The sequence below is a fragment of the Falco peregrinus genome, chromosome 1, assembly GCF_023634155.1.
Source record: "Falco peregrinus isolate bFalPer1 chromosome 1, bFalPer1.pri, whole genome shotgun sequence".
NCBI classification, from domain to species: domain Eukaryota; kingdom Metazoa; phylum Chordata; class Aves; order Falconiformes; family Falconidae; genus Falco; species Falco peregrinus.
This window is the reverse complement of record NC_073721.1, coordinates 65544547-65569404: the sequence shown is the minus strand read 5'-3', so window position 1 is coordinate 65569404 and position 24858 is coordinate 65544547. Positions and strand designations below refer to the sequence as shown.

The 24858-nt window shown below is 54.6% G+C and overlaps 1 protein-coding gene across 3 annotated transcripts in view; it reads left to right on the top strand.

The window, feature by feature from the left end:
- The first annotated feature begins 1173 nt into the window (after positions 1 to 1173).
- TMEM63C (transmembrane protein 63C) overlaps positions 1174 to 24858 on the top strand; it is a 34331-nt gene continuing 10646 nt past the window's right edge. The window contains exons 1-5 of one of the 3 annotated variants that reach the window (XM_055794005.1): positions 1174 to 1344; positions 21009 to 21123; positions 21397 to 21617; positions 21965 to 22044; positions 23138 to 23225. In XM_055794005.1, the coding sequence (XP_055649980.1) occupies positions 21420 to 21617; positions 21965 to 22044; positions 23138 to 23225 (366 nt within the window). In that variant the 5' untranslated portion in view covers positions 1174 to 1344; positions 21009 to 21123; positions 21397 to 21419. The other 2 variants (XM_055794003.1, XM_055794004.1) reach the window with 2 other exon arrangements.

The following is a 24858-nucleotide window of genomic DNA, read 5'->3' as shown; positions in this document are numbered from 1 at the left end:
ATTTCCCAGCAGCATTTGCCAGTTTAAGTGACGAAGCGTATTGGTTTCCAGTTCAGTAGGTCAGAGAAGCCACAGCTTATAAAAAACACAGTCTGCACTTGCAGAGAAGTAGGGTATTGAATACTGGGGACTCGGTGGCAGATGAGTCACAAGGTATTTTAGAAAAGCCCCACAGATCCACTTCTCCCACAAACCCCTGTTGCTCAGTGTTTGCAGAGCACATGTACTAAGCCAGCACAGTGCTCTCTGCTCTCCCCTGAGGCAGTGTCACCTGCTGCAAGACAGCAGTCAAGGCCTCCAAGCCTCAGTGATGCTGTAGGACTGACATGGGCTTGTCTGGGGTGAGCTGCGTGACTTCTCCACATCTTACATATTGCTGGGGCTGAAGGAGGTGGTGATGGTGGAAGAAATTTGGAAATCTTTTTTTGTTCAGCTGTTCCCTAAAGTTTTAGGCATGTGTTGTTTGGGCTACAGTAGCTCCTCGAAGTCACCAGTCAGGGATAAAAGTCTCATTTATTGTAAATTTTTATCAAAAGGCATTGCATTGTAGCCCGCCTGTGCTCTGCACCCTGCTTCAACTGAGCAGAAATCAGTGAGTGCTACCTCAAAAAGGAAAAAAAAGGAAAGATGCCATGGGGGACACCTGGTTTTTCCCCCTAGTTCCTCATTGTGAGCTGTGCCAGCCAGTTTCCATTTGCAGTGTGAAGGAGGGTTCTTGGCTGGCAGCTCATTACATGTTTTGCTCCCCTGATGCTTCTCCTGGTGACTTCCACAAGCATCCTTGTCAGCCTGGAAGGTCCTTCAAACGGCAGGGGCTTAGCCACGGGGTTGTGCTTCTTCAGCCTGAAAATGAGCCCAAACGAGCCTCAGGTGGTGCTGCATAGCAACACTGTTTACTTAGCAAAGCCACAGATGTGGGACCCCAGCCCCCTATGTGAGACAGTAGCAATGAAGCACTTGGGATGTCAGGGGGACTTCCCTGTGGACACATCCTGGCGGCTGTTCCCCGCGGGGCCACTTGCAGGTGTGTCCCTGATCATCAGCTGGCAACACCTGTGGATGGGTGAGACCCGGGCCTCACCCCTGGGTGCGCTGCTGGCGGCCGCCTGCATCCTCACGGGTTAGGGAGATGGGCAGCGGGGGGGGGGGGGGGTGTGTGTGTACTTAAGGAGAACCAGGTTCTCAGAGCCCCTTTGCACCGCGGGGGCTCAGGCCCCGTCCCCCGCGTGTCCCCCCCTCCCGCAGGAAGGCACTGCTGTTCTGCGCAACGAGGACCCCGTGGAAGTTTCTCATCGACCCCCGCGATGCCGCATCAACGGGAGAGGTTTTGCCAACGCTCCTGAGGTCTCAGGCGCCCCCACCCCCGCGCCGTGCTGGGGGGCTGCCCCCCGCCTGTCCCCGCCGCGCTGGCCGGCCGCCCCGGGCCCGCTCCCCCCGCGGCACACGCCCGGCGGCCGCCCCGCGGAGCCCGAGCGCTGCGGCAGCGGCAGCGCGGGGAGGCTGCGGCGGGCAGCGCCTCAGACCCAGAAATAGCCTGAGCCGCGCAGACCCGCGCCCCGCCGCGCCGCCGGCAGCTCCCGCCCGCTCCCCGCACCGGCAGCTGGGGCCGCCGCCTCGCCGCCCCCCCACGGTAGGCAGCGCGGCGGGGGGCTGCCCGCCCCCGTCTCGCCACCCCTCCTCCCACCGCGGGGCCCGGAGCTCCTGCCGCTTTTCGGCCTGGCGGCCGGCAGCGCAGGCCCCGGCGGCCGAGCATCGGTAAGGCGGCGGGGGGAGCAGCCCGGGGACCGCGGCTCGGCCGCCGCAGCGGGGCGGGCCGGGGGGCGGCGGCCCCGGCCCCTTCCCCTGCCGGTGCCGGGCAGCCCGCGGGGAGGGGCGGAGGGAGGCGGCGGGCGCGGGGCCGGGACCCCCCAGCAGGTCAGTGCGGGGCTGGGGCCGCGGAAGCGGGGCGGGGGGCTTGGCGGGCAGCGGGTGGTGACTGGGGGGGGGGCAGGGGGGCCCGTTGTGCCGGTGGGGTGTCTGGTGTGTGTGTGGGGGGGGAAGCTGCGCCGTGCGTGGGGCTAATCCCGGCCCCCCTTCCCCGTTTAGCTGCGCCTCCTGGGTGGGCCTGGCTCTGGGGCTGCGCTGGGGGGATGCTACGGCAGCGTGGTGCCCCCCCCGCCCCGGTGTGCCGGTACTGCGGGGGCAGCGCCCGGCACGGCCCCGGGGCGGCTCTGCGGGGTGTGAGGATGGGGCTGGCCCGTTGGGGTGGGAGGTTTCTAGGCACTTGGCTCCGGTGAGGCGCTGTTTTCCTGCCCCCCTTCGGGACCAAGTACCAAAGTGGCTTTAACTAACGCTCGGCTCCAGCCGGGTGATGGGCAGCTGCGGCCCGGCAGGGTGGGGGGGCTTCCCTGGGCTGCTGGAAGGGGTCAGCGGCCAGAGTAGGGAGCGAGCCCCAGCCCCTCCGTGTCCTCTCCCAGCGCACGTGTGTTGGCCTGCGCCGCAGTCCTCTGATGCGAGATAAAATGTCATCCCACCGCTGTGTCATGCCATGGCTTGTGCTTGGTCCCCGCGTCATCCTGGCCACAGAACCCTCCTTGTGGGAGCCACACCTGAAGGTGCTGGAAACACATGGTGCTAGCAGGGGAGAGGAGGGGGAACCGCTCCCCGTTTCTCCCTCCAGCTCTGGGAGGCTGATGACTCTGGGAGGGCTGTCAGGCCAGGATGATCTAACGCTCTGGCCGAGCTGCTCTTCCCCAGTTTACCACTTCATCCAGATCTGTCCACGGATCAAAGCCCTGCCTTCTCCCTCGCTTGCTTCCCCATCCTCTCTCGTGGTGCTGCACAGTAGGTTGGCAATTCAGGAACCTCCTGAACAGAATGGCTATTATCCTGGAGAAAGAGAGAGAGACCTTTGTCTGGCTGGTGGACGGTATTTCTGTGTGAACATCTCTTTTAACTGTTTAGCCACCATCCCCAGGATTGGTGTATGTGCCTCTGCTTTCTCCCCTTTCAGAGAGCTGGGGGGGAGCAGGAGGTGAGGGGCAGGCTGAGTGGGCAAATGAGCTATGAGAAGGCACCTTACCCCATGCTGGAGTTTTACGATGCTGTGTGAGGGGTCAGGCTGCCTGTCTGAGCAGGCAAAACGTGCCATTGGCAATCAAAGATGCTGTTGAGGTGGTTTGCAGTGTTTGCTTAGAGGGGAGAAGGTGTGGAAAAGACAGAAAGCAGAAAGACTGGCCCCGAGACCAGACCTGAACCTTGGCCTCGCTGCCTTCCTTGCTACCCTGCAAAGTGGTGATCAGGGCTAGGCAGCAGATGGAGAGGGAAGCAGAAACGGCTCTTTCAGGAAGGATTTGTCTTAAGTTCCTGGCAGACAGCCATTGGCAAACAAATAAGTAATAAATAAAAGCAGGGAGGCCACTGGCACCCCTGCAGCCTCTGACTCCATAGCACATATGGGCTTTTCCGGCTTTCCTGTAAGCTTAAACCTCTGCCTTCTTCCCCTGACAGCATACTGGCTTCCCTTTCCCGAAACTCCATCTGAATGCCTTTCAGCTTTCAGCTTTTTTTTTCTCTTTTTTTCTTATGATAACGCTTGCATGGCTCTGTAGCTGCTGTCCTCTTCAAAGCTTTTCCTGAGGTTAACTAGCTTATCCCTGGTTTGGTGGTTGCTGACATCGGTAAGCGTAGGGTGGTCCTGCAAGCGGGGAAGAAATAGCGATGCTTGCTGGGGGCACTGGCCAGGGGTATGCACAGGCCCTCTCCAGTACATACCATCCTCCTTCCATGCAGTGACTTCTGGCCCAAGGGAAAGGAAGGCAGATTTCAGCACAGCTTCTGTCACTGCCTTAAAATATTCCTTGCAGGAAATACCTCCGTCTTAACAGACTGCAGGAGCTTTCCCCAAGCAGCAAGGAGAGGGAGAAATGTTTCCAACACCCACAAGTGAATTCAATTGATATTAAACTAATCAGTCACTTAAACTTTTAGGCGAGCGTCAGTGTGCTGTGCAAATGCTGACTCTGTGAGTCCTACAAACACCAAAGCCTTCTACTGTTGTCACTTCTGCCTTTGGTGGAACAGCTCTTCTTACCTACTTTAATTGCTGTAAATATATTTCATGTACTTAGCCCTAAGTTTGAAGAAAACATTGCGTTGCTGATGCACTGCGCTCAGAGCAAAACCAGGTTTCCTTTGAGATTATTTCTGAAGTGGCTCCAGTCCCAATTTCCTTCCAAACGAAGCTTTGGCTTGATTACATTCAGTCCCTAACCAGCTATCAGATCCTTAGCAACAACAGGTCTTAGAGTTTTTGAGGATCCCCCTTGGCACCTACCTGCACTTTAAGATGCCTAAACCTCTTTTAAAAGCTGGTTTGAAGTTATTGCTTTAAATGCAGCTGGGACTGGTAATTAGGCTGCGATCACACCTTGTTACTGGGTGAGGACAATGGCAGCAGTTTGTTCACACTATTACAGCAACAGTGGGAGAGCCCTGGCCAGGCAGCCATGGACAGCCCTTCCCACCCTCCAGGCTGCTATTGTTGCTGGTTAATGGGTGAGACTGGGCACAGCAGGTCCCACAGGACCTCTTTGCAGAGGCAGGAGGAGGTGGGCTGAAGGAGCCTGGAGGGGGGGCATGGGGTCCCCTCTCCCAGCCTGCTGCCCTGGTCCCTGCATCACCCTCACCTCTCTGGTGGTTCAGCCGTCACTTGATCTCACACCTCCTCACCACGTTTGCTTTTTATGACTCATCTTGGTGCTTACCCCAGCGCTGCCCTGCCTGTCCTGGTACAGCCCTCTCTTAGTGGATGGCTGTGTTGGAGTAAGAGCTGCAGCCATGCTAAGGGCTGCAGAGAAAACCTCTTTGGCTGAGAAATTGCCTTCCTAATTGAAATTACTGTAATGTTGCCCAGTCTCTGGGGAGCATGAGCGCCATGGTATGGAAACATTTCAACACGGGGATCAGTTCTGCAGTTCCCAGCAGAGTCGCCGTGAGAAGCTGTGGGTACTGGTTTGACCAAGGAGGGGCTGCTTTGATCTCCAATAAAGTTGTGTTTAAAATGGAGTACCACAGCAGAGAGGCTCAGTGCTCCTGTTCAGTGGGAGCATGCGAAAGCTTTGGGTGACCCAATTCCCCTACCCTCAGCACCACCATCTTGTGTAGTCTTGTCATCTGCAGCTTGTGGGTGAGCCGAGAGGAAGGCAGGATCTGAATGAGCCAAAGCTTCACTGTGTCTCCAGTGCTAAAAGGCAGGTTGTGAGAGGTGGAAAAACATGTCAGCATCTAAATTTGAATTCCTCCTAACAGAGGAAGGGGGTCTGGCCCTGCTTCACCAGGGAGCACTTATTGTCAGCTGGGAGCTGGTGGTAGGAAGCTGGGGCAGGAGGTGATGGAGACTGAGACAACGAGCCCCTGGATGTGGTGTGTTGGATGGGCTAGGGGAGACCGATGTTCAGAGAAGGTAGAGGTGGAAGAGTTAGGGCAAACCTTGGGTTTGGAGGGATAGCTGGGGAGAAGGTCCCAGCTGTGGCCCAAAGTGAGCCCGTGGTACCCTGAGACGAGGCCTGGGGACACTGCGTTGGCCAAACTAAGGTGACCCTGCTGGGGGAGTCCCCTTGCTGTGCAGCAAGATGATCCCTGCTAGGATGACACAGCATGGCAGGGACATGGCACAAGCTAAGGTGCTGAGACATCATGTGAGAGCTGGCAAGCTGACGGGTGACACGTGAGGTTTGGAAGTGGCTGCCCATGGGCCACAGGGCACCAGTGCAGCTAGGATCCCAGTCTGTGCTGGGACAGCCCCCAGTAGCCTGGGGCTTGAGACCTGGCTGGAGGACCTGCTTGCAACAGCTGGTTGGGATGGTCTTCTCAGTGTGGCTCTGGCTTGGAGCAGAGTCTCCATCCTTGGAGATACTCAAAACCCGCCAGGACATGGCCCTGAGCAACCTCCTGGAGCTGCCCCTGCCCTGAGAAGGGAGGCTGGACTCGATGATCTCCCTCCAGCCTCAATGCTTCTGGGATTATTTGTCCTGTCTTCTGACAAATTCAGTCACCATGGGATAATCCCCAAGGCAGCGTTAGAGAAAAGACCAGGAGTATGGAGGTTTCCCTAGCTCTCCTGAGCCTGCAGGCAGTGATCTTGGAGGTGTCTACACCAGTAAGAGACTTCCAGGGCTTGCAGGCTCCAGGCTGGGGACATGCACTGTTCCTGGTGTTTCTGGGCTGCTTTTCCCAGGAGAGACCACAGACGGTAGAACTATGTGGGAGGAAAGTGTAATGGCAAAACCGACAGAAAACCAACCTAAACTTCATAGACCTCAGAGTAAGTTTGATCTGCGCCTTTTTTGGCTCTTGACCTGTTGCTGAGTAGGATGGATGGATTAAAGTCACGATTTAAATTAATGATCAGAAAGCCACAACCGAAGTACCTAGTTTTCATCTTGCTGTGTTTGTACGCTTCTTCCCTTTTCTTAAGGACAAGTTGATTCTCAGTGATGAGTGTGTTGTGGTGCTTAGGGCTGAGCAGGAGGCTGCACTATGCTTGAGTGGGTTTAGGGTGTAACACATGGTTAATTAGATTCTTAAGGTCCTGATTTCTTGCATTAGAAAGTGGTGACACATGTCTTTATTAGTTATCTCTTCATTATTTATTACAAGTTTGATGCTGCTGTATTTCAGTGGAAAATGAAATCCTATTCAAAATGCAGAAAGCAAGCATTTAAAAAATGGTTTCTAGTTGGTTAAATAAAACTGCTTAAAATGTATGAGTCCGTAAAAGAAAAACAGATACGTTTATGAAAGCATTATTTGTATATTTAATGAATTTAACAATGCTCTATTACTATACTATATTGTATTACTATAATACTTACTACAGGAACATAATTTTATTATAGGACATGTAAAACATAAACAGTCATATAACCTGATAATTTCTGGCTTTTAAGAATTCAGAACTAGTAGAGATCATCCTTTCACACTTCATCTTCATTGGTCTTGGAAAGGGAACCAGGCTTTCCTGTGTTAACCTGCAGTAACAGTCTGAACTTTGACTAAACTAATCAGTGTACTACATTAATTGAAACTTTTTTCCCCCCCCCTCTGTTTTCTGCTGTCAGAAAAAAGGTTGCTGCTGTCAGAGTCACTTTTGCAGTTCATCAAGCTTTAGCTCCGAGTACTCAGGCGCTGAGCAGATCTGGCAGCAAGGACATCCTGCATGAACTTCTGCTGACTTATTTTTCACTGATGGGAGTGATCTGAGGTCTTAGCATGTATGTTATTAGAACTTCCAGTTTTAAATTAGCTGTCTTTTAATTTAAAAAGTTTTCAGTTCAGACAAAATCTGATTACTTTTAAGTCAGATATATGTTTCCAAAAGTCATAATTCTTTTATTTGTTCGGGTTCCAAGTCCTCTTCATTGCCTTTTCCTTTCATATTACGCTGCCGCTAATCTTCTCATCAGGGAGTTTCATTGGATTTTTCTGTTGGGAGGTTTTCATCAAGTTTAATTTTCTTTCATCTAAGCTTTTAATTTCTTGTGTTTTCTTCTGTGAAATTTCATCAAATTCTTCCTTGTTCAGAACAAAAAAAAAGCCCCAAACCCAACAAAGAAAATACTGCTGATAACAGCTGCAGTGGCTGGGCCACCTCCTGAGAACGGTGCATTTTAAAGACATTTGGGTTAGTTCAGCCATTGCAGGAAAGTCAGGGTGGATGTTCCTGCAGATTCAGTCCCCGGTAAACCTAGCTAGGCAAAACTTTAGTAATTGGACTTACAGACTGTGACCATGCCCTTGAGTACATACGTGCACCGTCACAACTGCAGCTTTACATGTGTTTGTGTTCTGGGGTAATCGTTAGGTTTCAGGATTCCTCCATCACAGCAGCTGTGTCTGAGGGGCTGGCTGTTGATCTGGACAGCCCCTGCACAGAGCCAAACTTCAGGGGTTTCTTTCCCCTCTGTAACAAGGAGGTGAATTTCTGGCCCTCGTGAAAGGCATGTTGCAGTTGGTTTCAGCAGAGAAGGGATTTCACTCTGCATTTCTTTGGGCTTGGGATTTTTTGTGGAAAATATCCAGAGGGCAAAATAAGTTTCTGCATGTCTGTAGCCTTTAATGTCCCAGCTGGGAGTGGTGCTCAGGGGTGTCCCTCCACCTCCCCAGCTGCCTGTGGGAGCCCACCATGCCAGCACTGCCCCCTCCCCATCCCCTGGGGTGGGAGAAGGGGTGTGCAGGCGTGTGATGGGACCTGCTGAGCTTTGGGTCCGATCCTGCTTTCGGTGCTGCAGGCTGCCTGCCTGCTTCCTGAACATGCTGGGCAAAGCTGTCTGTTCCCTGGAGCTTGCCTTGGTCAAGAAAGAGGTGGGAAGTGGGAAAGCATTTGTGCCAGCAGGATGGTATCTCGCTTCCTCACTGAACAGAGGTAATTTGGGTAGCTGGGTTTTGCAGCCATGCCCACCTGCGTGGCCAGCATGGCGCTCTGCACCAGCGGCATTGCTGGAGCCCGCTTTTGGCTTTAGGCTGGTCCTGCAGCTCAGGGTCTGTCCATGCTGTGGTGAGCATTAGGAATAGCCTTCCCAGTGCCTTCAGGTGGCTCCTCACACCTGACTTTTGGTTCTTTTTTGGTCCCCTCCCTTCAGCATGACATCCATGTGCCTTGTGATAGAGCTGTGCTGCCAAGAGAAGCGTGGAAAGCATCTGGACAGGACTGGTGTTTACTGCAGGTGGTCCTGTCCCTAGGAGAGAGGCAACATTACAGGATTCAGCATCACTTAAATATTGATCCCTGCCATGCTGGAGGAGGATTTGGCTGCCTGTGCAGAGCTCTGCTCACTCTCCCAGGGCTGTGGTCAGCACAGGGATGTCAGGATGAGCCGGAGCCTCCGCGGCATCTGTGGTTGCGCAGCTTTTTGTCTCTAAGTGCAGGAGTGGTACTGGCACTGATGAAGCAGTGGGGTGTTTCAGTGTGGGATGTGCCCGTGCTTTATTGGAAGTGCTGGTTGCCCCAGGGAGCTGGGCTGCGAAGTGCCGGCTGTGCTGAGGTCTCGTGCACTCTCACCTTGGGTTTTCTTAAGCTGCCTGGAGGCTCCATGTGTTTCCAAGTGGGGAGATGCTTCTCAGAGCAAGGATGGCAGCTATGCAGCACAGCATGTGCCAAGCTTCCCCTTACATTAAGCACACAGCGGGTGAGGAGGTGGAGACCCTCCTCATGCAGTAAATGCCTTGCTGGTACTGCAGAGGCTGAGTACAGGATCACAGGGTGCTCACTGGGACCAGGCCAGCGAGGCAAGAGCAGCATTCGTGGTTGTAGATCTGGGCTGTGCTGGGAGAGGATGCAGGCAGGCAGAACAGCATATCCAAAACCAGGCGGAAAGCTGGAGTCTGGGCTGGGGCTGGGCCAGGACATCTAGCCACGGTGAAAACCCCTCCATATCAATACTGCATCCCTGAGCATCTCTCCTAAAATGGGCACGGAGCCTGTCTGATTCCTGCTAATTGTGGCAGGGCTGTGGAGAGGCTTGCAGTGGCTGTTGCTGGGATACTGCTCCCTGCCTGGGCCCCCAGATCTCTTTGGCCGGCTGTATTGCTGGTGCTGTGATGCCCAAAGCGCCCTGGAAGGACCAGGGGACACGGGCTTGGGGAGGCTCCTTGTGCAACTGTTTGCTGCAGCACCATATGTTTAAATTCCTTTCCTTTTCTCTTCCACATGAGCAGTGATGCTGTGGAGGGCAGGGGGTGGCTGCTTGGGGACCCTGTGCTGCTGGCAGGGTGGGCAGAGTGGTGCAGGGGCTGCCAGCCCTTCCTTGAGCGCCAACCCGGCTGCATGGCCCTGTATGCAGGCAAGGTGGACTTGTGTAGAGAAACCAGGGACACTCTGCCCCTAAAACTTGCCATTCTGATCTTTTTTCCCATTTTCCCCCTCATCCCACATAGCCTTTTTCCAAGGCTGACTTGCCCACGGAGCATCTTTGATGCTGGCTGTTGAATGTGGCATGTTTGAAAGGAGATGACCCCATGCCCCAAACCTGCCAGGCTGGGCTGACAGCCCCTACGCAGTGTTGTGTCGCCTGCTCTTGCAGCAGGAAGAGCTTACAGGTCGCTCCGTGACAACCCTGCTGCCAAATCTGCCATCTGTCTCACCACGTCATCTGGGTGATGCTGCGCCTCCCAGCCCACAGCTTCTCTCCTCCCAATGCCTTGTCCCTTTCCCAGCCCGGCTGCTGTACATGTCCAGATGTGACGCTTCTTTCTCTGCCTGAAGGGAAAGAAACAATTTCTTGTGTTTTCCTCTGTCACATCTATCGCTCCCAACGCCCCTTGCGCTGGCCGTGGGCATGGTGCCTGTAGCACTGGCACAGCAGAGGCTGTGTGCTGACCGTCTGTGCCCTCCTCACTCCCATGTGCAGGGCCACCTGCCTGTGGTATGTGTGTGTTAGGGGGGATCCTGAACCCCAGTCCTTGCCATGCAACTTGTCCCTACTCTCTCTGGCTTGGGATGCATTGATGCGCCCATCTCAATGCCCCCATAATTTCCCTCTTATCTCTGATGCTACAGGGCTGTTTGATTCCCCAGGTCCTCCCCATGGAGGAGACGAGAGCAGGCTGTTGGGTGTGATGGGCTGCCTGCTCTGCCCTGCAGCAGGCACATGGCTGGGACTGTGCTTGGGTGTCCTGGGCAAGGGGAATTCCCCAGGGGCAATGGGAGAGATGGGGATGAGCTGTCTTGTCAGCGTGCGCAAGCACCTGTCGTGCCAGGAGGAGACTGGAACCATCGGTGCTTTGCAGAGCTGCATGCCTGCAGCAAAACATGCGCCTGGGAGAGCTGCCTCCCTTCCCAGTGCAGCAGAGCAGCTTTCCTCTGATCTCCCCTGAAGGCTGCATGGACTGCAGAGGCAGCTGGATGTGTACCCCTGCAACCTGGGGGGGGACCGACTGCATGCTCCCTCCGGTGCCCCAATGAAAAGCAGCGCAGAGCTGGCCCTGCACAGGGGCAGGATTTGGGGGGTGGGGGGGGTGGGGGTGGCGGGCAGGTGGTTGGCCCACAGCCCAGGTAAAAGCAGCTCAATCTGCTGTTGAGACTATGAGACAGGTTCAGTCACTTCCCTCCTCCTTTTCAAATTGGCTTGCACACCCAGGGTGGGGATAGGTGGTGATTTGGTGTGTCCCCAGGGGATTGAGGTAGCCAAGCCAGGCCTTGGGGAGCACCTTCTCTCCTCCTTGTCCTCTGGTTGCAGTCCCCTGTGCTCACCATCAAAGGCTTCCCCTGCCCTTTGATGCACTATTGACTCAAACAGGTATGCTGAGCGCTAGCCCCCCTGGCATGGCTGGATGTGGCTAACTCCGCGGCTGCTGGGGCCATCCCCGCTTGTGCAACCTGCCGGTGCCGGAGCCTTGGCTGAGCTGCCAGCTCCCACGCTCCCAGGGCAGTGTGATTCATTCCAGTTGTCTGGTGTTACCCAAAGCTGCTTGGAAGCTGGGCAGAGGTGGGAAGAAAGCCTGGTCAGGGCCAGGATTGGTGAGGGGTGTGCTCAGTGGCTCCTGCTGCAGCCAAAACCTTGCTCTGCTCCTGGCACCCAGCACAGGTGGTAGAAATGTTCTAGCTCTGCAGATGCTCTAAAATCATGTTTTGTGTGTGTGGTGTGTACATATATATAGTGTAGAAACTCGCTGCTTTCAGGAAAGAAGGCTTTGTGCTGGCAGAGAGGGGAACTGGGCAGGGCAGGAGCGTTTCTTTGCTCCAGCAGAACCAGCTGCAGGGAATGTTGCGGCTGCTTGAAGCTGGGGAGGAGCGTAGAGCAGGGGGGCTGGCAGCAGCCAGGTGCCAAGGGCTCCCCCAGAGCAGTGTGGAAGGGGGTGCATGGGTGGCCTGATAAGGGGATCAATGGGACAAGTGTGATGCTGCCCATCTTATACTGGCCCCTGGGAGGCTGTGGGATGAGGGTGCTCAGCAGCAGGGTGCCCCCAGGTCCCTATCAGGCAGCAGTTGCTGGAGCGGAGCTGTGCCCAGCAGCATGGGTGCCATATCCCTGCTAGCCTGCCACGCGCCTGTGCTTGCCGCCCATCACACAGCAGGCTTGTGGGCATCAGCTGGGAGGATGGCTGGAGGAGTTCAGAAGCCGAGGGCAACCATGCAGGGGACTTGAAATGTGCCTGCATTCTCCACCAGCTCCGTGGTGAGGTCCCTGCAATATCCAAGTGTGCCACACCATCCCAGCTGGGCCAGGACACCGGGATGCAAAGCCACCGGAGCTGCCTGGTCCAAGCAGTGTGGTATTGGGCTTCCCCATCTGCGTCCCCCTCATGCACAGCCCAAGTCCTCTCCTTGCCAGTCATCTTCCCTCTGCCCTGGGGTGATGTTCCCTCAACTCACTGGTGAGGGCTGTAGCTGTGCTGGCTGCCCTCGGGGCTGTCAGTCTCTCTGCAGCAGGTGGCTTTATAAAAGGCAGCAGATAAACTTCCCACTCTCCACCTCCCACAGCTTCCTCCTCTGCAAACAGCAGAAGGGACTTGGGGAGGAAAGAGCTGCCTTTTCCCCGATCTCCATCCTACCTTTCGCCCCATCTCCAGGTACCACCGTGCTTCTGGCACCTTGTGGCACCATGAAAGATGCCCGTGACCCACAGTGACAGCTCTGGACTAGCTCCCGACTGTGGCTCCTGGTTTCCATACAGGTTTCCACGAGGGAATGTTTTTCCCAGCGGAGGTGGCGCTTTCCCTTCACACAGGCCTTAAAATCCTCCTCTGTTTGAGCACAGTTACCTGGATGGAGGAAGAGGCAATCTGCCTGATGTCCCACCGCTGCTGCAGCCTCCCTGAAAGATGCCTGCCTTGGCCTTCAATGCCAAATGGGGGCTTCTGCTGCCAGACTGGCTGTGTGTGGGCACAGCATGCCCTGGCCTCGGAGCTGGCAGGTGGTAAGCAACCAGGGGTACCCTCTGCGGGAAGCTCGAGCACTTCCCTAGGGCCAGCTGCTGGGGTGGCCCTCAGTCATGCAGGCAGCGGGGGCTGGGAGTTGTCCTGCTCTATGCATAGCATCATTAACTAATTGCAAGCACAGGGGTTGCTCTGGGGACTGTGAACAGCATTCAGCATCCCAGCTTGGTTCAGGGACCTAGTGGTACCAGGGGGGTTCTTTCCTGTTTTCCTGAATGCACATGCATGTTAACTGGAAGCCCTGGGATGGCTCCCTACCCCTTTCCCACTTGTGAGGAACCTGGGTCTCTGTCCCTCACAGTCAGCCCCAGCTTTTTCATAGAATCACAGAACAGTTTGGGTTGGAAGGGACCTTTAAAGGTCAGCTAGTCCAGCCCACCTGCCATGAGCAGGGACATCTTCAACAAGATCTGGCTGCTCAGAGCCCCGTCCAGCCTGACCTTGAATGTTGCCAGTGATGGGGCATCTGCCACCTCTCTGGGCATTCTGTGCCAGTCTTTCACCACCCTCATCGTAAAATTTTTGTGTCTCATATCTAGTCTGAATCCACCCTCTTTCGGTTTAAAACTGGTACCCCTTGTCCTGTCACTACAGGCCCTGTTAAAATATCTGTCCCCACCTTTATTATTAAGGCCCCTTTCCTGGCTCCCTGCTCCCAGCCATTGCCCACCAGTAGCCCAGTGGCTCCCTGCCCTGTGCGTGTGCTGAGCCTGGCATGGGTAACCCTTTGTGCCGAGGGGTGTTGATTTAAGTGTTACCAGGGGACAAGGGTGCACCACGCAGAACGAGCGATGTGCCCCTGCCCTGCGGAGACTGCAGCCCAATTAGCTTCTGTTTGCTTGATGCTATGCACGCCAAGGGTGTGAGGGGCTAAGCACACTGTGTGCACAGCAGGAGATTGAAATATAAACCAAACAGAAGTTGGAGCTGGTGGCAAAAAGGGCTGGGGTTGGAACAAATAAACCCTGCTCCGGTTCTTCCTTCCCAATTACCATGCGCTGGCTCCAGCAGCCGCTGGCCTGCATGTGCATGGAGGAGGTGCTGGAGAAGAGCTGCTCTGTGTATGGTGTCTCCCACGCGCCGTCCCAAGCACACCTCCCCAGCTGTAGATCTCACCATAAGCACCATTTGCTCTTGGTTGCCTGAGGTTTGGCTTTATTCTCGCTCCAAGGAGTGATACAGCGAGTTGGTGCTGCCCTGCTTGGTTCACAGCACCCCTCTGGGTGAAGGGGCTTATACAGATGGCTGCTGTACCGCAGAGGAAGGCCACAAACATTGTCTGCAGAGAGCCTTGCTGGAGGCCAGGTGTTGGGATGCTTTCTCATTCAAAACCCTCATATTTGGAGTTTAGTCCGTCCCAGTGCCAAAATATGGCCACCCTGGGTCCGCACGGCAGTGCCAGGGGAGAAGGGGAGGGCAGGGAGCTGGGGGCAACGCAGCAGCCACCCCAAGGGGACATGGCAGGGTTTTGCTCTCAAATGCCGTATTGGTTTCAGGTAAGCCCTGGGGCAGAGTGACCCTGTGCAGGGTTTCCCAAAGGTGGTGGCAACCCGCTGCTCCTGAGAGCAGAAAAACCTGCTTGGCTCCCCGAAACGTGGATTACTGGATTACGTTGTTTAGCTGGTCCTGTTGGCAGGGCAGGTTGGGAGCGGTGGGTGAGGAGAGGAAAGCAGGGAGGACGCGTGTTTTCTGTCCCAGGAGCAGATGCCTTTGCCCTCATCCTGCTGCCCATGTGGTCCCTTGTGGTGAATTCCTGGGCCTTTGCTGTCCCTTTCTGCAGAGAGCTCCCAGAGGGCTGGGGGGACACACAAAACACTGGGAACTGGAGCAGCAGTGCCAAAGGCGGGCTCACCACCGACGGGAAGGGGATTGCCATGGGGTTTGCATCCCCAGAGCCTGGGTGGGCTCATGGGCCCGCTGTCCCCCACTCCAGCTGCTAGGGAGCCTGGTGGGTACTCATACCCCTTGGTGGGAGAGCATTGCTAGAGCTTACTGGTGAGGAAGCCAGGTTGCTGCATATGGTGTGGTTCTCCTTGTTTGGAAGATGCTTCTGGTTTCCAGCAGGCTGATGGGACAGGCTGGTGTGTCCCCTGTGTGAGGCAGCTGTGGTCCTATTGGTGATGGGACGGGGACTTCTGTGGAGGGTTGTCTGTGCTGTGGCCTTAGCGGGGTGTGGGCACAGCGTTCACACCAGTGTCTGTGTTTATGCTACCTGTGTCTCCGCATCCAGTGCCTTGGCTCTGCGATGTTCCTGGGGCCTGGTTCCACTCTATGTGGGTCTTTGGGTCTCAGCCCCGGGGAGGTAGGCACTGCTGTGCAGTCAGGCGCCTGCCCTGAAGATGCTGAAGGTGGTGCAAAGAGCCCTGCCCAGGGATGCTGCTGCCCCACGCCTGCTCACTCCACAGGCCACAAGCAGCCTGACCCTCCCTTTGCTTCTTGAACCTGGAGGTCATGACTAAGAGGGAAGGGCAGAGAGAAAGCCAGAGAGGATTGCTTTGGACCCCTGCAGGGTTTTGGAGGGCCATGTCTGTGGTCCCATCCCTTCTGTGCTTGTCCCCCTTGGGGCTGGATGTGACCTGTGGCGTGTCTGTTCTCCTGAGCACCGAGCTACAGGGATGGAGAGGTCACCATGCCCGTTGGTGCCAAAACTGCCTCTGCTGGTGTGTGCATTGAACTCAACACAGGGTGTTGATGAGCGTTTTCCCAGCCTGAGGTTGTTTGTTAGCCATGCTGAGTCAGTGGCAGTGGCTCAGATTTCCTGACCTCCCCATCACTGCAGTCTCACAAGGTCAGTCACTGCAGTCCTGCAAGGCGGGATGCTGGAGGTTTGTCTCCCTACCCAGTCTGGGCACGTCAGGGCATGAACCTCCTCTTCCCATTACGGTGGTCCTCACTTTCCCCTCTCGCAGCCTGGCTGCATCTCCTCGTGAAGGAGGAAGGATGCAGAGGCAGTCAAGTAGCGGGGATGCTTGCTTTCTAGGAGACACGGGCAGGCTCCTTAGCCTGGCTTTTCTGCTGGCTTTGTGTGGCCACAGACAGCTCCACCACCAGCCCTGTGCCCCAGCTGCCCACCTGCCAGCTGAAATGAGTAATGCCCTCCCTGCCGGAGCAGGATGCTGAGGCTGGCTGAGCGCAGGCATGCTGAGAAGCCTGGCTTAGTCATCCGAGTGCTCCCAAGACTTTGTTTTGGTGTTTTGCTACTCCAGCTGTCTGTGAATCCCCTAGCAAATGAGTTTGCTGGCAGGGGTGCTTCAAGGGAAAGACAAATTCTGAAAAATTGCATTCGCATAAAAGGCATGCCTTATTTTTAATTGGAAAGCTGGTTCTCTGGATTAGTGCCCACCCAACTGGAGAGGAGAAGCATATGCCGGCGTATCAACAAAATAAACAGGGCACTGAATATTCAAGGCAAACCCTACACTCTGGAAATGCTTCATAGAAATTATTCAGCAAATCACTTTCAATGGTAAATCTCATACACTCACTGTCCGTTCACAGCCATCGCGAAGAGGAGAAAGAAGGATTGCCTTTCTCTACTGCTCTACATGTTTTCTGGCCCATTTTTAGCATCTTTCCTCTAAGTAAGTCCTAGACTGGGTAGACCCTATGTTGCGATTTCTGCCTCTGTGTTATTGCTTCATTTCCCCAGCTGCAACCCTGTCCTGTGTTTCTCGACGTGCCTGTTGCTGTCACTCCTCTAGGACAGCAGCTGCTCCAAAGGATGCCCATCTGTGGTTGGCATCTGGAGGCACTGCCTCATACACAGCTAGTGGGAAGCTCTCCCAGCAACTTCTGGAGGTGAAGGTACCCACCCAGCTCTGTTATTCACAACAGTATTTCCTTCTCTGGCCCTTAAAGATCAGGAGAAGCACAATGACGGGGGCGTAGCTGGGAACAGGAGTTGGTCTGGTGTTGCTGTGGGGTTTGTTTGGACCTTTAAGGTACGATCACAGAGTGCTGCCACCAGAGACTTCAGCATTATTGCAATAATCTCACACATCTCGTGTGAAAATGTAGCTTAGGTGTTTTAACAGTGACTTTAAGTCTCACCTAGGGTGTCCATGTGATCTCTCACTCTGTATACCAAGTTAGGTATCTCCTCCAGTTGGAGGGAGGTTGAACATGTCCTACAGGTCTGAGTTCACTCCTGGTGTGCTTGAGCAGAAGTCTTCTCTCGAGGTTTCTGCTTCATGTGCTGTTCCTAGAACATTTACAAGATTGACTTTTAGCTGGTTGTTTCCAGTGGTTATTTTAATGGTAACGCTGCAGCTATATAATTCACAGGAGCTTTTCTAGGAGCAGCACCATAAAAGGTGAGATTATCTGGAATAAACCATCTAGAAAAGGACTGGTCTGGGTATTTGGAGGTGGGTTTCTGGGGGTGTCTGTGTGTGAGAGGAGCAGGGAAAAGGCAGAAGAACAAGCATGGGATCAGCTTCAGAGGATCTGTGATATGCTGCAAGGGCTTCATTACTGGCCTGAGCATGATGTGATGATTCCTTGGGGCAATGGAGATGGAGGTGCCCAAGAGAGGGTACAAAGCTGGACCAGTGGCTTCATGTGTGTTCTGTTCCTGGATTTTCTCTGTGCAGTAAGACTCTGGCAATGAAACAGCAATGCTGGGTGGAGAGACAGGAACCAGTTGGGCTGGGTGGCATTTGGGAGGCTTGTGGGCCAGACAGCTTGGAGCAGGAGATGCTAGCATCATCTCCAGGAGCTATCCCATTGATTTTGGCCACCCACTGGGAGCAAAATATCTGCTACTGGGAGAAGGGCACAGCAGCAAGGACTTGATAGGGAAAGACAACCTGTGCTGATCCCTGTGAAAACCCCCATCACTCAGCCATCCTCTGGCAGGATGTTCCTCCTACGAGTGTGAAGACAGTGCCTAGAAACAAGCTGCAGGTTCTTATTGCTGGGCAGTGGAGTGGTGGAGAAGGGACTCAGAGGTTGCTAAGAGTCTGCTTGTTAATTTACTGAAGGTCCAACAGCTCCCTTGGTCAGAGGCACACTCTCCTTGTTAACAAAAAGGCGGTGAATTATTTAGCAGCTGAAAATGCCAGATGGCGATGGCTCTGCTGCTTGCAGGAGGAGAGGAGGGAGGGAGCCGTGCACATGGGGAGAACAGATTGAGAGCATCTCTATAGGAAAGGGCTGACCCCAGCCAGAGGTCCCAGTGGTCCAGGTGGTTTCATAGCTGCCTGACAGCAAGCAGGAGGCAGGCCGGCCAGGGCAAACAGCTGCTGCTTGCCAGAGTAGCCCACTCATTTCTCATGGGTCTCCCCTTGCTGGAGTTCCCCTTTCAGGGGTTGTTGTCCCAATGAGGCCATGCCGGGCGTCGAAGGACAGGATTCCCAACCCTGGCTGGGAGGCAGGCCATGACTGAGGGCACTACAGGGAGATTTTGGCCAGCCCATCCCTCACTTCACACCTGGCTGGAGGGATGGTACTTCAGCCCCAAGTCTACCGGGATACCCTTTGGAGCAGTATCAGCATATCTCAGGTGACCTGGCAATTCTTTTGGGAGTCACGCCAATGGTCAGCTGTCACAGCTTGGGCGATGATGTTTCTGTCTGGAGATGCTGTGGACTAGCCAGATCAATACGACTGTGGCTAGAGACCTCCAAGGAGAATGGAAGACACTGTAGGCAATGTGTGCAGGTCTGTAGCAGACCAGACACTGAAGCCCATACCCCTCCAGGTGACACCACACCATAGGCACAGTAAGAGGGACTGCCATGGGTCTGCGTGTCCTGGGAATCTTGATGCCTGTAGCTCAGCAACTTCTGACATTCCTTCAAAGCATCTATGCCGGTAGCCAGGCACCAGCCTAACTCTGGATTCAGGTGAGCCTCAGGCTTTGCTGGGCTCGTAGCCTTAGTCCAAGCATCCCAGCCACTCTTTGGCTTTCAGTGGAGATTTGTCTTTGGGCTGGAATTTATGCTTCATAAATGAAGAAAATAGCAAGTCACCATCTCTCTGTGTTTAATTTGGAAGCTGCAGGCACCAAGAGTGGTTCTTTAGTTCTTCAACCCCCTTGAGAACTTGGGTTGAGAATCTCTTGGGAATCCCCGGTGTCCATGTGATTGCATTTGTCAGGCTATCTGAGCCCTTTTTATTTCTTTTTCTTTTTTTTCTTTTCTTTTGTCAACTCTGTGTTTGAAAACCTTCCTTTTCCTCAGTCTTTCCTTTCTCTGGACAAGGAGGTCGGAGAGAGTCAGCGTCTCAGGCGTGTAACCTGTGTGAGCTCCTGCCCCGGCATCCCTGTCCTACCTGCTCTGCCCAGTCGTGGGGTGGGGGTGTCGTCTGGGCTCCCCAGGAGCTTTCGGGCAGGACTAATCTCAAGCAAGAAGCTGCATGGTCTGAGGGAGAGAGGCTGAGGCTACAGCAGTGCACATAAAACCACGTGCTGCTGTAGGCTCCCATCTGTCACACTGACACAGCAGAAGTAAATGTTTCCCAACAAAAGGAAATCTCTGCAGAGCTCAGGAAGAGCCCCTTTCTAAGCCAAGGCATTTTGTGCGTGCTCTCTCTGTTCTCCCCAGGGACCGCTCAATCAGGTTTCCTTTGGTGTTGAAGAAGAGTTGATCCTGTTTGGTCTTGATGGGAAAACCTGCCATAAACACTGCATCTCCAGGTCGCTGGAGGTGCTGGCTGTCTTTGCGTCCTCCTCCACTGCTTAATCAGACCGTGGCTTCTGCTCCTCTTCCTCTGCCCTGTCCGTGTGGGCTGCGAGCGTCCTGCAGCAGGGATCAGCTGTCACTGGGTGACTGCAGGGGCTGCAGCAGGGTCCTGTTTGTGGCTGGAATATAGATAAAAAGGAGGGAGAGGAATAAATGCCCCAAGGCTTGAATACAGGAGTCCATGTTAATAAGCATGCTGAGGTTTCACGTGGCCTTTGTATATCGTGGTCAGCATGTCTGCAGGGCAAGGCACCCATGTAACTCCTTACAAACTTCAGACAGGCCAGGTGATGTTCTGGTCAGGAGCACAAGTCCCTGTGAATAGGGATGTAGAATAACTGCGGCTGGAAGGCCCCCCTTGGAGGGAGGTCATCTGATAAAAGCCCTTGCTCAGGACCCAGCCAACTTCAAAATTATATTTGGTTGCTCAAGGCCTCCAAAGACGATGCTGTTTTGTCTGTCTGTTCCCCCCCCCCCCCCCCACCCCCAGTAACCTTAGTCTTCCCCTAAGCAGGGTCTCCAGCCCTCTGGATTTATCTACCTAAGAAGTACTAGACATCCTAACTTGGGACCTTTTTGGAAGAGATACTAGGGACCCAGCCTGGCTGCCATTTTGAAAACCTCCCAACAACCTAATAATGGACTGTCGTGAGAGGACCCTGAAGACCCCCCACTGTCCCAGGGTGCCTCTTACCCTGGGAACATGTTTGGTCCCACCATAGTCATAGCTGTCCTCCTCTGAAGGCCATTCAGGTCTCCAAACACCAGGAGCAGCTGGCTGAGGGTACTGGTGGGGGTTCCAAAGCATGGAGACATGGCAGGCACACAAGAAGAAGAGACTCTGGCCCTGTTGTCCCCACCCTGTGTGTGTTAGCATTTGCTGTGCTGGTTCCCTCTCCTCCTGTCCTTCTGGTGAGTGCAGCAGCCGTTCACGCACCACCTTGGCATGCAGGTCTGTGGCATCCCCATGAGTAACAGCCATGCTGGCTGCTGGAGGGTGCTTGTTCCCAGGAGTCCCAGGCATCCTCTCCTACCTCTAAAGCATGGCTGTAGGAAAGGTTTTGGAAACAAGCTGCAGTCTTGGCTATTAATGGGCTTTAAGTGTTTCCTACCAGTGAGGACTATAGCCTGCAGTATCAGCTCCTGGGGAGGTGGGGGGAGGTCTGGCATTTAGGGTTTTGAGAAGCTGCTTCTTCTGAAGACATCAAGGTATCTTAGAAGAAGCAATTATACTCTGGTGGAAAGGTGAAAGGGAGGTACCACAACTCCTGAGTCACACAGATCGTGATGCTGGAGGGGAAGGGAGGGCTTAGGGATGTTCCACACAGAGTAGATATCTGGCTGTAGGGAGCAAAGCAAGCACAGCCCCAGCGGCCCAGTTGTTAACATCATCATTGCTTTTATTCTCAGAAACTCAAGCAAATGCTTTGGCTCCTCGTTCCTGCCTGCTGACCACACCAGGGTGGCCATGACTGACCCCAGCTTCCAGAACTGAGGGGCAGAGGTAGTGAGAGACCTGTCTCAGGTATGACAGAGACAACCAAATAGCATGGGGTTTAATGGGGTGGGGAGAGGGTATGAGGTAGCTGTGAGATTTCCTCAGCAACACCCCCTGCCCTGTGTCCCACAGCCCCTCCTTGGGAGAGACTGGGACTGGGGAAGCTCCAAGGTCACCAGCCAGTCCTCTCCCCTCCTTGCCCTTAGTGAGCTCCTCAGACCTTGCTGGAGGACCAGGCAGAGCCTCAGCCCCTTTTCAAGCAAAGCCTTCTCCATCCGCACCCCTTCCCCTGTGTTGCAGAGTGAGGCCCCACGACGGCACCGATGGAGAGTGTGTACTCGGTGGAGCCGGTGCCTGACAGTGCCAGCCCCACCTCGCTGGATGTGCTCAGCTTCTTGGATGCCCTGGTGAACAGCACGGAGGAGCAATGCTTCAGCGCCCGCTCCCGCAGCACTGTCCTGGAAGGGCTGCCATTTGGCGGTGTGCCCACCGTGCTCGCCATCAACTTCATCCTCTGGCTGGTGAGCGGGCCAGGAGGGTGCCGTGTCTCCAGGCACTGCAGCCCCCCGCTGTGGTGGCACGGGCTGGGGGGTGTTATGGGTGTGCTGACAGCCACACGTGAGCACAGCCTGCGTGTGCACCTGGCTGGTTGGGGGAATGGAGGTGAGTGCAGGGAACCAAGAGCTTTGCCCATGTCATGGTGGGCAGCAGTGGCAAGATCATGGAGCAGGAGCGGTTTGGCCTGAGGCAAGAGTGGCATGAGCTTGGGCTCATGAGTTAGAAAACAGAAAGGAGCAATGTGAAGAGACCCAATAGCAAAAGACCCTGTGGCAAAGCCCTTCACCTCTCCTCTTGCTTCTTCTTCCAGCTTCTCCTCCTGGTCTTTTCCTGCCTTCGGAAAGCGGCTTGGGACTATGGGCGCCTGGCACTGCTGATGGACAATGATAGGTGAGGAGGATGCGGGGCCATTGTGGGTGGTGGCTCCAGCCTCTCCAAAAGGGCTGGCACGAGGGCTGGTACTGTGGGGTGGCCCATGGAGATGCTCAGCAGATGTTCCTGCCCTTCCTCCCCACTGGGAATGCTCTGGCTGCACTTGCCCATGGAGGCACAGGCACTATTCACCACAGGGAGAGGGAAAGCCCAGGCCAGCTTTGATTCCCTCTGATGACGGTGCTCTCGGTGCCAGGGAGGGCACTGTCCTGGGAAGGTCAGAGATTCAAGAGCTGCTTTCGAGTGGGGACAGAGCTGCTGCCCCTCCTCCTACGGTCTCTTGGGATGAGCAGGGCCAGCAAGCGGCAGAGGGAGACACAGCAATAACACTGTTCCTCATATCACCAAGGCAGCTTGCCTGGCTCATCCTTTGGGCTAGGTGCAGAATCCTAAATAGACCATAAATATACAAAAAATACCGGTGTCCTGGTGAAAGTAGAGCCCAGACCAGAATTCCAAGCGGGCTGTGCCGCCCGCAGATGCCTGCCTGCCAGAGCACAGCTTGCCCTGGACAGCAGAGCATCTTTCTTTGCACAGGCAGGTGCACACAGGAGGGGTCTCGGCAAGGCTGGGCAGCCCCCAGGAGCAAACTCTGTAAAAGGCCCCCTCCTGCCGCCTTCTCTCTCCAGCTCCTCTGGGCCTTGGGCTCTGCAGCCGAGTCTGGCAAAGGACAGGTGATGTTTGCCTTCACCAGGGAGGTCAAGGGGGCAATTGAGACTAAAATGCAAGCTCTCATGATGTTCCTTTCTACTGTAATGCCATTTGAGAGGGCTGAAACCAGGGGAATAGAGAAAAACTGGTTCAGTAGTCACTTGTCCTGGTCAGTTCTCCATGAGCCACCCTGCCATGGGCCAGGGCCACAGAGAAGCTGTGGGAACTTGTTGGCATGGTGGCAGCAAGATGCAGCCCCTTCCTCGAGCCCAGCAGTAGTCACTGGTCCAGCCCCAGTGCTGGGCTGCTGCCCTAGGAGAAGCTTCTCCGAGGGTACTCATCCTCTCCTGTCTGCTGCTTCTCTCCTGCCTCACCTCTCCGCTGCTCCCCTCACTCAAAGTCTGACATCGCTTTTCTACGGAGAGCAGAGCGAGAAGGAGAAGTCCCCATCGGAGAGCAGCCCCCTGGACGCCGACAACAAGGATGTGGTGAGTGCCAGTGGCTGTGGCAGCAGGAGCCCAGTCTGGGCTCATCCTGGCCCAGCCCACGCTGCTCTTCACCAGAAACCCAGGTCAGAAGTTAAATGGGAGTAATTAAACCATCCAGGACAAGGTTTTCCGGCTTAGCACCCTTTAGCAGCAGGGTATTCCTGGGAAAGCTGGAGGGTTTCTTTGGCCTGGCTTGTTTTGAGGCATCTACTTTGAACGGCACCTTGGAGGGGATGCTCCCACCAGGATGAGCATCTCCCGCCTGTGTGGCCATCCCTGCTGGCTGCAGGGACCTAGTGAGATGCACGGCCAGAGCCTCACTGCATGCTCACAGGGATCTTTCTAGTCCTGTCAGGACAGAGTCCCCTGGATCACACCTCCTCCTCTGCTGTGGGGGCTTTAAAGTCATCCTTTGTTTCTCTCTACCACACTGAGCATAAACCAGGCTTTTCTGGAAACAAGCACAGATGGACACATTTTGCTGTCTTGTTTCTTTCTCTTTTTTTGGCAGCAAAAGCTCAAAAATCTGGTATGACTATGAAAAAAACGGCATAACTTATTAAAAAAAAAAACTAGGCAGGAAAGGTAAAGAAGCAAAATCCTTGCAAGTGGCAGGAAGCCTGTTTAAGGGCTCAGTACTAGATGCTCTGGGCAAATGTATATTGCTCATCAAAAAATAAGTGAGAAAGACCACAGGGAAAGCCTGCACGGCTAAAGAACAGATTAAGGGAGATTACCAGAAATAAGAAGACATTCTTTTAAAACTCAAGCTGTTCCCAAATGTAGACAAGATGTAAAATACACTAAGGCAGGGAAAAGAGCAGTTTGGAGGATAAATTGTAGAGAGCCTAAAAGCAATTACTGGATTTTTCTTCGTACCTCAGGAACAGGAAACCTGCCAGGGGGTTTGTAGGGCTGATGGACGCTGAGGATAGAAAATGCTTGCTGGAGAAGGCAAGAATGTGGCAGGAGAGCTAAATAAAGTTTTGGTGTCTGTATCCATTGAGGGGGAGCTTGGCCAAACTCCTGCTGGGGGCTCTTCTCTGTGGGGAAGCACTGGAGCATCCCTCCAGCAGCGGGTTTGGAGGACGAAGTTGCCATAAAAGCAGCCTGACAAATTCCTGTTACCATCATAAATTCCCAGGAGCAGGCACAGGATTTTTCCCTGAGATGAATAGCCAAGCTATTGACTGCAGTGTGCAACCTCTCTCCTGCAGGTGGGGATCCTAGAGAATTGGGAATCAGCCAGTAAATGCTGTTTTTTCAGGAGGGTTTCTGGAAAACCCAAGAAATTACAGCCCAGGGAGCTTGGGGTCTGCACAGACAACCTCCTGGGCACGGTTCTTCAGAGCAGAGCCCCGGAGTTGGGTTTATGAGGGGATTCAGCCTGGCTGTGCTAAGGGGGTGTCCGGCTCCCACAGAGCTGTCGGGGATGCAGGGATGCCTGCATCTCCAAAGCTTCCTGCTGTGGTCGATCAGATGAAGCCGAGTTGTTCAGTAGGAGGGAAGGTCCTGGAAGAGGTAAAGCCAGGGTATGGAGAGGAGAAAGAAACTGCCAGCTCTTGAAGGGCAGGGTAAGGGGATCCCACAGGGTGCTGCCTGGCATCTCTCCCATCCAAGGTCAGCATAAACC